The sequence below is a fragment of the Balaenoptera borealis genome, assembly GCF_965194805.1.
Source record: "Balaenoptera borealis genome assembly, chromosome: 1".
NCBI lineage: Eukaryota > Metazoa > Chordata > Mammalia > Artiodactyla > Balaenopteridae > Balaenoptera > Balaenoptera borealis.
The window spans coordinates 126,418,282-126,431,837 of record NC_138860.1 but is presented as its reverse complement, the minus strand read 5'-3'; the positions used below and the strand labels follow the sequence as shown (position 1 = coordinate 126,431,837).

The window sequence follows — 13,556 nt, the reverse complement described above, 5'->3', positions numbered from 1 at the left end:
ATAACTTGAAGTTGAAATTAAAATACCTAAAATAAGTATTTTTATTTGTATAATAACTTTAACTTATTTTAATGGTAAGATACTTAATGGCTATAATGATTTTTTTGTTGCTTTTTTACCTAGAATGGAGTAAATAAATGTGTAGTTATGACATTCTGTGCTGAAATATTGGTTTCTTAATCCACTTGGCCTCTTAAAGAGGACATAAAAATGGTAGAGCCAGAAGGAAAATGAATAGTTAATCGTGGAGGAGGAGAAAACCTAGCTCAATACTTTGACTAGAGGCAGCTGGGGAAGTGACGTCCTGTAGCATTTGCTGTTCTAGAAAGTACAGAGACACGTAGTGAAAATGGGAGGATCTAGAAGGAGGCCGTCTCCTGTGTAGTGTATATTTATCTGTAAGTGAGCTGTTGGGGAAGGAATTAAATACAGAAACACTGTCTGCTTGCTGCCTTAAGACAGCGAAGCTGAATTGCTGATTTGCTTTAACTTTTAAAATACCCAGCTTGGTTTATTTTTCTTAGAATCATTGTATTGCTAAGATTGGGGACGCTGTTTTCTTTCACAAAGGGAATCTAAGTTCATTTCAAGGCATTCGAAATGGGGAAAGACTATTATTGCATTTTGGGAATTGAAAAAGGAGCTTCAGATGAAGATATTAAAAAGGCTTACCGAAAACAAGCCCTCAAATTTCATCCGGACAAGAACAAATCTCCTCAGGCAGAGGAAAAATTTAAAGAGGTCGCAGAAGCTTATGAAGTATTGAGTGATCCTAAAAAGAGAGAAATATATGATCAGTTTGGGGAGGAAGGTAAGTATTCAGTGTACATCTTTCTGTCTCTCCAGCTCTGTCTCTCTTTTTTCTCTCTCAGCCTTCTGGTTATTAAATTAAATTCTCTGACATTTCAAAAGTAGAAAGACAAATAATGGATGAAAACAAGATTTCATCTCTGATCATATGAATGAATGTTACATAGCTATGAATGAAATGTGTTTGCCTTTTTTTGGATTTTGACATTTTGTAATATGTATATTCTACCATTAGATTTATAATGTTAACATTATATTTGAAAAGAAACCTTAAATGCCCATACTCATTAAGAAATTGTGTCAAAAGTCTTATGCAACCTGTTTTGTTTTCTAATGAATTTTCTGTCAGAACCAATGAAGATTCTTCAGTCATTTAAAATCTTAAGATTGGCAGTTCAGATCCTGGGTAGTTTATATTTTATTCACGAAAACAAAAGAAGTTTTTTGCCTTTCTTATGGCAAAGCTAGTTTAAATTAAACAGGACAGAATCGTCTCCCTGAGAAGCCGAAGGCCCAGGCATTTAGCTGTAGTTGTTTTTGGCATTCTGCCTGGAGAGGAAAGAATTTTCCTGATGTCATAAAATACCAGAACAAGTTTTTAGCTTAATTGTAAACAGTAATTGTGTGCCAAGAAAATGAGATCTCAGAAATACAATTTTTGACCTAAAATGGCCACCTAGTTAGAACAATTATTGATTTACTTTAAGGTAACATTATTTCTTTTAAATTAAATTTTACTATCTAGGTATAGAGGAAGGCATGATAACTTCCCTTTCCTCTCCCTGCCACACTTTTGTTTCTTGGATTGTGAGATCAGAAACTAGTTGAGTACAGTAAATGGGAATAATTGAAGATTATCCTTTTATCATTCTGGATTTTAAAGTGTTTGTCCATCATCTCCATATAAATGTAGCTATAAAGTAAGACTATTTTAAATTGCTAATTTAACAACAACACTTTAATTTCTACAGGTTCTGGGATTTTCAATGTTTTATATCAGGACTAAGTTGTTTTATTACCAATTTTTCTCCCCAGATGTTCTTTTTAAAATCATTGTAGTTATGAAAACTTTTTTGGGGGTTTTTTGCTTCCTTTATTGCATTTAATGTTAAATTTTCCTAATTAGAAATATATCCTAAAGTATAGTGAGGTAGCGACTGCTTATTTTGAGTTAAAACATTAAATTTAGATAAGCAGGGTGATTGTGTAGAGGGTTTTTTGTTGTTGTTTTTTGTTTTTGATCTGAGTTGCCCCCAATTGCAGTTTCTGCTGCCAGTTTTGGTGTGATGAGGACCTGCAGTGTCAGGTTCTTACAAAGTAAATATTGAAAAAAGCAAATAGTGGGCAGTTCAATCCTGTGGGTTCCTTATGGCCATACTACTCAAAATACTATGATTTGGTTCTTCTCAAAAGCTAAGCAGGATCCTGAGATACTACTAACCATATACTACTCTTTCTGAAGAAGTTATTTTGTAATTTTGTAAAGAAATCTACAAACATAGAGTAACACAATAAATTCCCATGAAAAAGCAAATATCCACTGATTTATTTCACATCTCACAAATAGCTCAAATCTGTCTATAACTAAACCATAAGATTCAGTGTTTACTAAGGATATTTGCAGAATTTTCAAGTCACCAAATGATACATTTTTCTTGGCTTAATATTACCTCTTAATAGTGTTTTTCTTGGGTGATATTTCTCCAGTTTGATTTTTACTGAGCATCATCAGTGAGTGAATTAAAAAAAAACTAGAACAGGATCATCTGTGTACCCCAAATCTTTTTTTGTTCTTGACTCAGGTAATTGATATAAGCAATAGAGGTAATAGTAAGGGAAGAATAAGTTTTTTAAAGCATTGAAATATATTATTCAGAAATACCATTCTCTAGTTATGTTACTTTAAAATACAGTTAAAGTTATTCGATTATGTTTTAGAAATTATCTTCCTTTACAGAAAAGCATTATATTTACTTATCCTTTATTTAAAATACCTCGTTACGTATACTGTTAAAATGTGGGAAAATATTTTTGTGTCTTTGCCTGTCATTGATCTGTTTGTGCCTGCAGGCCTGGTTACATAGCCCTATGTGTTTCTCTAGAAGTAACTTAACAATAATTTTAGGACTGTGGGGCCATTAATAATTTACCTGATATACTTTTTTCCCCCAATTATCGCATTCTTTTGCAAGGCCTGAGACCGTGGAAATAAGGAACCATGAACTGAGAATTGTATGAGTTGAACATGCTAATTTATATATTTAGGACCTAACAGAACCAGTGATCCCAGTATATTTGTGTTTTGAAAATCTCTAATATCCACAATTTTATTTTTTTTAATTTTTTTTATATCTACTTGGTTGTGGTTTTTTTTTTTTTAATTTTATTTATTTATTTATTTGGCTGCGTTGGGTCTTTGTTGCTGCTCGCGGGCTTTCTCTAGTTGCGGCCAGCAGGGGCTACGCTTTGTTGCGGTGCTCAGGCTTCTCACTGCGGTGGCTTCTCTTGTTGCGGAGCACGGGCTCTAGGCGCGCGGGCTTCAGTAGTTGTGGCACACGGGCTCAGTGGTTGTGGCTCGTGGGCTCCAGAGCGCAGACTCAGTATTTGTGGCGCACGGGCTTAGTTGCTCCGCGGCATGTGAGATATTCCCGGACCAGGGATTGAACCCGTGTCCCCTGCATTGGCAGGCGGACTCCTAACCACTGAGCCACCAGGGAAGCCCCTCTAATATCCACAATTTTAAATTCCGGGTTTTTTAAAGGTTGGCTAAAAATAGAGATGTTTTGAATTTATCATATGACCCAGCATTTCCACTCCTAGGAATCTGTAAAAGAGAAATGAAAATATAGGTCCATAGAAAGACATGTACGTGAGTGTTCACAGCAGCACCATTTGTGATGGCCCCAAATGAAAAAATCCGAAAGTATCATCTTTTAGTGAATGGATAAAGTGTGGTATATATGTATACACACACACACACACACACACACACACACACACACACACAATACCACTTAGCAATTAAAAGGACTGATTTAATAAAACATGTTACTAAATGGAATAACCTCATGAACTACGCTAAAAAAGTCAGATGTAAATGACTACATATTCTGTTACTCCATTTATATGAAATGCATGGGTAAGGCAAATTTATAAAGAAAGATAGCAGATCAGTGGTTGCCTAGGGCTAGAGGTGGGAGCAGGGATTAACTATGAATAGAAATGAAAGAACTCTTTGGGTTGATGGAAATGTTTTATAACTGGATTGTGGTGATGGTTGCACAATTCTACAACTTCACTAAAACTACTGTATATTTACAATGGGTTAATTTTATTGTATGTAATAAATAAAGCTATTTTTCCATATGGAGACGTTTCTCCATAGTTGAATCATTTGAAAACAAAAAACATAGAACTACAGAAATTGAAAATTGGATTTTGATCCAGTCTCTCCCCTAAAGTTTTAGGTTTAGTTCTGAATTGTTCTGTGATGTCAACAGAAGTTTATATTAAAAGACTTAAAAAAAAAAAAGATTTTCAATAACACATCTTCATAGTAGTCTAGTTTTCTAACATTTCTTTTTCTTATGCCTTCTTTTTTTATTGTTTATGTTTTACTCAGTAACTTAAATACTGAAAGGTAGTATTTATATGATCAAATTTGTGTTTAGTATATTAATCTTTATACTAGCTTGCAGCTTCTGTTCTTTATATAAACAACTGAATCTTTTTATTTACTATATATTTTTAAAAATGAGTAAATTGTATTTTTATGAATCAAAGCTGTCTAAAGAATTTCGTTATGCTAGTTAACTCTGTAAGTATTGTTATAAATCTGGGTTTTTACACATTGGATCTCCTTAAAGAAAGTTTTTAAAGGCCTATAATTTTTTTTCTTTGAAATCCTAATTCTTCTCCAATGCTGCTTCTTTTGATAAACTTTTAGTCAACTAACTAATGGATATCATTGTTATGGATAGTATCCCAGACACATAATTGTTTCTGGATTGCAAATTGGTTGATTGGTTGTTTTTTAAATAATAGCTGTCGGTACAGCATAGGTAAATGTTGACTCTGGGGTGCATTTCTTGCTCACACGAGTGATGATGGTGTCTAGAAAAAATTTTGGATAGCAGAGGGAATCTAGCTGAATATGAAAATTTTCCATGAGCAGTCAGAATGTATGTAGTAAAGAGTTGACTGTGTAGTTGATGACAGGCTTGTTACAATTCAAGTGCCGGGCAATGCAAATGATACTTGCATAATAATTCATGTTGTATTGGTGTGAATTTTGGTAGGATTTTTCTCAGTCATAGCGGATACGTAGTTGACTGTTTAGTGTCAAAGCTGCATTGTTGGCTGTTAGCTTTGATAAACGTCACTTCAGACTGTGTGAATCTTCTCAGGGACTCTTCTCAGGATATTCAAGCAGGGACCAATTTGAGGGCAAGAAATACATTTTATTCATTTTTGCATTGCTCATGCATACAGGTCTGAAAATGACAGGTGCTCATGTTTATTGAATAAAGGGAATGAACTAATTCTTAAAGTCTCCAAAAATAAACTTTAAAATGTCTTTTGAGTGTCAAGATATTTGAGAAAAGGCAGAAGCAAAAACAATATAAAGTATAATCACACATACACATATATGAGAAATTTAATAATAAAAAATTCTACTGAAGTCACTCAGCATGATTTCACAGAGTTTTACGTGTCTTATTCTATTTGGCAACTTCCACTAAAAGGTATACATGTACTCTACTTCATCCAACAGTGTCAGCTGATGTTTAAATTTTTACCTTCATCCGTGAACAGAAATCTGGAGACACAAAATCTAACAATTTAAAAACTGTCAATATATGTATTGAATGATATATCCAAATAACACTCAGGGATATGCCTTGTAGAATCAGAATGACAAGTACAAGCAAGACAAGAACTTTTAACACACAGCTCATCCAAAACTTCTTTTTATAAAATTTAGTGGTATAGTTATAACTCCAAATGTTAAAAAAAGCTAGTGGCAGATTTTTAAAAATGATATATATATATCATATAACTCAAGGTCATTACCAATGTAATTAAACCAATGCTAAATTATTTCAATCACTTCATCTTTCCTCCCACATATAAAGTATAATAATTTAACAGAGTTAATAAAGTGAGTGAATTAGCCTGCCCAATCTAACCCTCTACAAGACAAAATCTAAATGTTTTGGACCTATAATGGACTCATGAAAAGAAAGAATAACAATTTATTACATCATGGGTTTGGCTTTTCCCTAAAAGCCCTTCCTTCCTCTGCCAAAAATGGTAACTTAGTTAGGATTATTTTTCTATTTTATTGAAGTATAGTTGATTTACAATGTTGTGTTAGTTTCTGCTATACAGCAAAGTAATTCAGTTATATATATATTCTTTTTTATATTCTTTTCCATTATGGCTTATCACAGGATACTGAATACAGTTCCCTGTGCTATACAGTAGGACCTTGTTGTTTATCCATCCTATATATACTAGTTTGCATCTGCTAATCCCGAATTCCCAATTCTTCCCTCCCCCACCCCTTGAATGACATCTTTTAAAAACTTAAATTTATATACTTCAGGTTATCAAACCAGTAGCTTATGAGATAAGAGGTTCCCGATTTTTATTTATTTTCTTTTTACCTGTGGAACAAAGACTCAGGAATAAATTATCATTAAAGATGGGGTTTGGAAGAATTTGAAAGATAAAAATTTAACTTAGGGTAGAATGATTCGAAGTTATATAGCTGTTCTGTATTCAGTTATAATGGCATTTCAGGCCAATATTAATAAATAGCAAACTAAGTTAGCCAAAGTTTATTAGTAATACAGTTGTTGAAAGTTTAACTTTCAAGAGTTGTAAGCATTTTTCTAATCATGCTTATCTCTTCATTTAGGGTTGAAAGGAGGAGCAGGAGGTACTGATGGACAAGGAGGTACCTTCCGGTACACCTTTCATGGCGATCCTCATGCCACATTTGCAGCATTTTTCGGAGGTTCCAACCCCTTTGAAATTTTCTTTGGAAGACGGATGGGTGGTGGTAGAGATTCTGATGAAATGGAAGTAGACGGAGATCCTTTTAGCGCCTTTGGATTCAGCATGAATGGATATCCAAGAGACAGGAATTCTGTGGGGCCATCCCGCCTCAAACAAGATCCTCCAGTTATTCATGAACTTAGAGTATCACTTGAAGAAATATATAGTGGTTGTACCAAACGGATGAAGATTTCTCGAAAAAGGTTAAACCCTGATGGAAGGAGTTATAGAACTGAGGACAAAATTCTCACCATCGAGATAAAAAAAGGGTGGAAAGAAGGTACCAAAATTACTTTTCCAAGGGAAGGAGATGAAACACCAACTAGTATTCCAGCAGACATTGTTTTTGTCATTAAAGATAAAGATCACCCAAAATTCAAAAGGGATGGATCAAATATAATTTATACTGCTAGAATTAGTTTACGAGAGGTAAGTTGGTAGGACATAGGATTCTGAAACCAAACAGAATTATGCATGTGATCTTAGGGCATTTATCTAAATAATAGCTAATATTAATTTTATGTTTACTACACATTATTTTTTAAATTTTCATAAGAACCTTCTGAGGTAGTACCACTATTATACCTCATTTATGGATAAGATTATACTTTCTAAGTTTAGTTATTTATACTAACAATTTAAATGACAATTTTAAGTGAATTATATACTATGAGGCCTAGTCTGGATTAACTCTACTCTGTTTTTTACAAGTATGGTTTATGAGATCTGCACTGTAATCTCATCACCTTAGTCCATGTATAGGATTTTTCCAAAATTGTTAACTTGGGTTAATAATTATATAACAAAAAAAGTATTAAAAGACAAAATAATTTATGAGGGTACTGCTTTAATACATTAGTTCGTATTTGTTCTATTTTTAGGCACGATTTCTCAAATTGGATTGTAATCCTGCAAATAAGGCCATATCAGTTCCCTGCTTAAAATTCTTAAATGACTCCACATAGCATCTACCATAATGTCTAAACTCTTTATCTTAAAATAAAAGGTTGTTTTTAATCTGATTTCTAACCCTCGATGTATATGCATTTCCCTAGGTTTGATGTATTATTATCTTGTATACCTCTGTGTCATTGTCTGAGCTGTACTCGATGGAACACTGCTGTTCCTCACTCTACCTCAACACCTGCTACTGGTCCAATGCTTACCCCAAACTTAACCCCTGAAGCTAAGGGGGTAGGTTGGGTGCCCTTTCTCTCACAAAAGACTTCTGCACATACTTCTGTGCCAACTTTATACTGTATTATAATTACTAGTTTGCTTCTGAATTCTCTGTGCGTTCCTTGAGGTGGGGTCTGTGTTCATGGTCCCTATATGCTCAGCCTCTAACAGGATTATATGGCATATAGTAGGTACTCAGTAAATATTTATTGACTAAAACAAAAAGTATATTTCTTGTCCTAACATTTTCCCTCCAGAGAAGTTTGTAGTTGCTCCTATCTTATTCTTTCTAGTCCTGAATTTCTCCCTCTTCTCTTCTCCCATTCCATCCCTGCACCTTGAATGTTGTAATAGCAGCCTCAAACAATCCATTTAATTCCAGGGAAATGTGAAAGACATTCTTTCCTCTGTTTTTCCTTTTCTTTTCCTTCCCCTTCTCCTTTCCTTCTTTTGTAAAATGTCTGATTATGTGTGTCCTGAAGGGACTTTCTAATGTGGAAAAAGTCTTATAATTATTGATATTCTTTTGGAGGTTAAAAATTTGCCTTAGAGGTATCGTCCTTTACAGCTGGTAATATTTTTGATTAGACTTTTACATTTTGAAGTTTGTTAATTTTATTTGGTCCATTTTAGGCATTGTGTGGCTGCTCATTTAATGTGCCAACAATGGATGGAAGAACCATACCTATGACAATAAATGATATTGTGAAACCTGGAATGAGGCGAAGAATTATCGGATATGGGCTACCGTTTCCAAAAAATCCTGAGCAACGTGGTGACCTTCTAATAGAATTTGAGGTGTCCTTCCCAGATACTATATCCTCATCATCCAAAGAAGTACTTAGGAAACATCTTCCTGCCTCATAGAATGAAAAACTTTGTTACCCATATTTTGATAAGGCACTGAAAATATAAAAGGACTGGCCATTTACTGATGTAGATGTGAATTCTGTATAAAGACATGTAAATTATTTCGAGGGTTCATTAAATTGCATGAATAGAGACGGGTCAAATAAAAAGGCAAAAGGGATTTTTACAGTTAGAGAAGAAGAGAAAACCATTCACTGTATTTTATTTCATTTCTCCCGAATCAGAAAATTTTAGTATTTTGCTTACATGTAAAACTTGTTTCTGTGGAGTTAGTAGATATATTTCTAATAAAGTACTAGGATATCCAAGTACTTTATTTCTTATATCTTTACATTATCAGTATGATAGGTTCTCATTTATAATGGAAATTTAAATTCTTAACGAAACTATACATGTGATAGGTATTTCTAGAAAATAAAAACCCAAGTCACTTGGAAATCTGGTTAACTAGATTAAAGTCACCATATGAAATGCTGCTATAGGGCTGGTACCCATAAAAGAATATCCTAATACATATGTTTCACCATTTTGATTTTTAAAGTATGCTGTAGCATTTCTTAATAACATAGTTGTAATGTTCTTAAGGCAGACCTTTTCTTCATAAAAAGGATATTAATGGCAATTTATCTCCTGTGGAAATCCCAATTGGCCTGAATTACTGATATTTTAGAAATAGGTTGTTTTTAAAATGCCATATATAATTTTATGCAAGTTGAGTATATATCTTGGACTTAATAAATTATAGGTACATTTTATTGTCCACTAGTTAAAAATAATTTGTTTGATAATAAATGTGTTTTTAGAGGAAATATTGTTACTTGGAATTAATTTTCCAATTACACAGCCTTCTATAACTTACTCATAATATGCTATATGTACCATATGCAATTTCCCTAAAAAGAATAAACTACCACTATGGTGTTAAACCAAAATATGGGGAAAATAAACACTAACTGCTGCTTATGAATGATGTTGCTACTACTTGTTATGCATATAAATATTTTACTTTTTCATATGTATAGATTGCATTCTTAGGTGTTTTAATTTTTAAAATATATTTACGTTTAAAAAGTTATTCTGTTTTCTGTTTTATAGCTATAGTAAGAATGATATTTTGAACCAATATTTTTGGTTCAAAAGTGATTTTCAGGATGATTGGTATACAAGGTATATTGGACCCTATCACCTTTCAGCAGAATATTGTCTTCTTTTAGAAATTCAATACATAGGTTTTAATCACCACATACTTTACCACTTTATTGAGATATAATTCACCTGCTAAAAAGTTTACCCTTGGGGCTTCCCTGGTGGCGCAGTGGTTGAGAATCTGCCTGCTAATGCAGGGGACACGGGTTCGAGCCCTGGTCTGGGAAGATCCCACATGCCGCGGAGCGACCAGGCCCGTGAGCCACAACTACTGAGCCTGCGCGTCTGGAGCCTGTGCTCCGCAACAAGAGAGGCCACGATAGTGAGAGGCCCGTGCACCGCGATGAAGAGTGGCCCCCGCTTGCCGCAACTAGAGGAAGCCCTTGCACAGAGACGAAGACCCAACACAGCCAAAAAAATAATAAAATAAATAAATAAATAAAAGATGGGGCATTTCAACATCTTCTCTCACTTAGACATAAAAAAAAAAGTTTACCCTTTTAAAGTGTACAATCCAGTGGTTTTAGTATATTCACAGAGTTGTGCAACCACTTTCTAATTCCAGAACATTTTTATCACCCCAGAAAGAAACTGAATAACCATTAGCACTCACTTCCCATTCCTCCAGCCCCTGGCAAACACTAATCTACTTTCTGTCCCTATGGATTTATCTATTCTGGACATTTCCTATAAATGGGATCAAACAATGTTTGGCTTTTTTTTTTTTTTTTGTCTTCTTTCACTTAGCATAATGTTTTCAGGGTCCATCCATGTTGCATCATGTATCAGTACTTTGTTCCTTTCTTTATGGTGGAATAATATTCCATTGTATGGATATACCACCTTCTGTTTATCCATTCATTAGTTGATGGGCATTTAGGTTATTTCCACTTTTTGGCTATTATGAATAATGCCACTATGAACATTTTTGTACAAGTTTTTGTGTACATAATTTTTCAATTCTCTTGGGTATATACCTAAGAGTAAAATTGTTGGGAATAACCATATACTTTAGTTGCAAGTGGAAAATGCTTGAAAATACCAGAGAATTCAGCTAATGATGCATATTATTCCATCTAATTCATAAATGATTCCTTTATAAATTTTCTCTGACATTTAAAACTCCTTAGGGAAGTACGAACATCATGGAAATTTTCTCACAGGTCTAAAGAGATAAGAGCTGAAAAGCATCAGTCAGAGTGGTAGGTGTGGTTTCTATTTTAAACCCACTGTCATTTATTGTAATTTTCTTGATTAAGCAATTTCTCCCAAGTTAAATAAATGATTTGTAGATTAGATAGATGGATAATCTTTGGATTAAAAAGTATTTTTTTAAAGTACAGAATTATTCTTCTAGTAGTAAAATTAATTTGCATTGCTATATAAAAACAGTATATCAATATTTTTCATGTCTTTCAGTATATCAGTATCAAAAAATGCCTTAGTTTGTAGTAAGTGCCCAATTTTTATTTATTGAATTTGACTTAATGTAAGAGTTTTAAAGTTTTCTTATTTACTTAAGTTATGAAGGTACTTTTGATTTTAAAATGTTCTCTTTAAATTCAACCAGGTTCTTGGATACCTGGAATAGTTCTGAAGTACTGTGGATCTCAGTAAGCTAATTGATAAACATGTTTACCTACCTTTCCTACAACTAAAATTTGATTGGTACATCATCTCTGTAGCTGTTAGAATTTTGGTTTATGTGAATGTAGTTCTTAAGCCATTCTTATAAAGAGGAAACTGGAGATTTGGGAAAAGAAAAGGAGAGTAAAGTGAATGACAGAGGAAAATGAGAAGTTTTGGACGCAACCTTAAGCATGAGAAATAAAACCAGAGGCAAAGAACTCCACTCCTGTTTCTGTTAGAGGGGTGACACCGAGATGAGACAAAAAATCTGCACCAGAAATACTACTGTGACACTAAATTATAACAGGAGATCTGTATCAGAGAAGAGCTTGGGAAATATTTAGTTACGTTTAGTAGGTTAAAGGTTGCACAATATTTTTAATCAGAAGTATATATTTTGCATCTCTGGGACTGGGAATGAAGGGGTTCAAGAGATGGGATTAACTGAGAATTCTAAAACCTGAAAAATATGAAACATTTGGAATGAGGCTAGGCTTCTTTTTTGCTTAATTGCCTTTCTTCATATACCTGTTATGTCTAACAAAGGAAAAATAAATTTGCAAGCATCTTACTGAAGCTGTGAGAATGAGCGATCCTGAAAAGTTTCTAGTAAGCAGGGACTGGCAAGCCATATTTATTCCCAGTTAAAGACGATCACTCTTTTTACTTCGTGCAGCCTTCATTTTAGTGAGCATAAACGCTGACTTCCGGGCGCAGCCCACTCTCCCCCTCGCCACCCCCACTCCCCGGCCTGCCGCAGCCCACCCGAGGACTGTGCAGCCCCCAGCCCCGACAGGGGGGGCCCCCGCTCTCCCCCGCTCTGCGCGGCCCTCCTCCCCAGCCTTCCTGTAGGACTGGGTGCCAGCTCCGGGCCCACCCACCCACCTCCCGCGCCCCCCGCCCCGTCCCTCCGGTTGAGTTCCCCACCCCAAGCCCAGGAACACACGGGCCGACCACCTCCCCCCGCCGCAACCTCCAGCGACCCCACCGCCCGGGCCTCTCCTCTCGAATCCCCGGGCTCTTCGTGCCCTTCGGTGCGTGGGATCCCCACTTCCTCACCCACCCCATCCCGCGCACTCACGGGCTCTCCCGGGGCAGCGCCCAGGCCCGCGCTCCCCAGCGCCTCAGCCTGGCTCAGGCCGGCCGCGCCGACTCACCGGCCGGAAGGGAGGGCGGGGCTCTGGGCCTTCTCACAGGGTCTGGCCGCTGCGGCTGGGCTACCAACCCCGGCGTCCCCAGGTCAGAGTCCCGGAAAAGCGTTCATCTAAAAACCGCTTGACTAAGATGACGATTGGGTTGGAAACGCGTATGCCCCAGGCAGGGGCTTCTGAGAGTCTATTTTTCCGTGGGCTAGCTTCAGTTGCGGGGGGGGGGGGGCTTTGATTATTTTTGTCCGTTTCTTCAGAAACTTTCTTTGAGTTGGATTGCTTCTGAACCAGCTTCTAACTTCCAGCAAGTTGTTCCCGTTCTGCGGTGTTTATGGAGGGGCGGGGCGGGGGAGTGGAGTTTGAAACCATCCAGAGATTTCCTGTTTGAGGGGTTGTTAAGGTCAGAAGGTCAGTTACAAACCGCAGGGTGGCCAGCAGGTGCCCAGGTGTGACCCACACAGCCCGGATCAGCTTCTGCCCCTGCCTCTGTATTGGGAGTGTGTGTGTGTGTGTGTGTGTGTGTGTGTGTGATTCCTGCTTGCCTTACTTGGATTTTCTGACTTTTCTGTAATAACCTCTGCTTTGCCTTTGGCGAGGGTGGGGCAGAGCTGGGGGAGGAAGCATAAACTAGAAAAGAAAGGAACCCCGATATTTTCAAGTTTGGATTTTAAAGTCTCAAATCCAAGAAAGAAAAAGAAAAATCTGACTTCT

The 13,556-nt window shown here is 36.1% G+C and overlaps 1 protein-coding gene and 1 long non-coding RNA gene across 5 annotated transcripts in view; one reads left to right on the top strand and one right to left on the bottom strand.

Annotated features, from left to right (window-relative positions):
- Nucleotides 1–9,997, top strand: part of DNAJB4 (DnaJ heat shock protein family (Hsp40) member B4) — a 40,658-nt gene extending 30,661 nt beyond the window's left edge. The window contains exons 2-4 of one of the 3 annotated variants that reach the window (XM_082355840.1): nucleotides 571–811; nucleotides 6,734–7,302; nucleotides 8,686–9,997. In XM_082355840.1, the coding sequence (XP_082211966.1) occupies nucleotides 601–811; nucleotides 6,734–7,302; nucleotides 8,686–8,919 (1,014 nt within the window). In that variant the 5' untranslated portion in view covers nucleotides 571–600 and the 3' untranslated portion in view covers nucleotides 8,920–9,997. Of the gene's footprint in view, nucleotides 1–305; nucleotides 812–6,733; nucleotides 7,303–8,685 lie in introns of those variants that run through there. The other 2 variants (XM_082355839.1, XM_082355841.1) reach the window with 2 other exon arrangements.
- The window catches only part of LOC309611521, a 36,430-nt gene extending 23,572 nt beyond the window's left edge, over nucleotides 1–12,858 (bottom strand). For both annotated transcript variants that reach the window (XR_014234575.1, XR_014234576.1), the window contains exons 1-2: nucleotides 12,779–12,858; nucleotides 673–772 (exon numbers count right to left, since the gene is read on the bottom strand). This is a non-coding gene — a long non-coding RNA (uncharacterized lncRNA). The remainder of the gene's footprint in view (nucleotides 1–672; nucleotides 773–12,778) is intronic.
- Nucleotides 12,859–13,556: the final 698 nt, after the last annotated feature.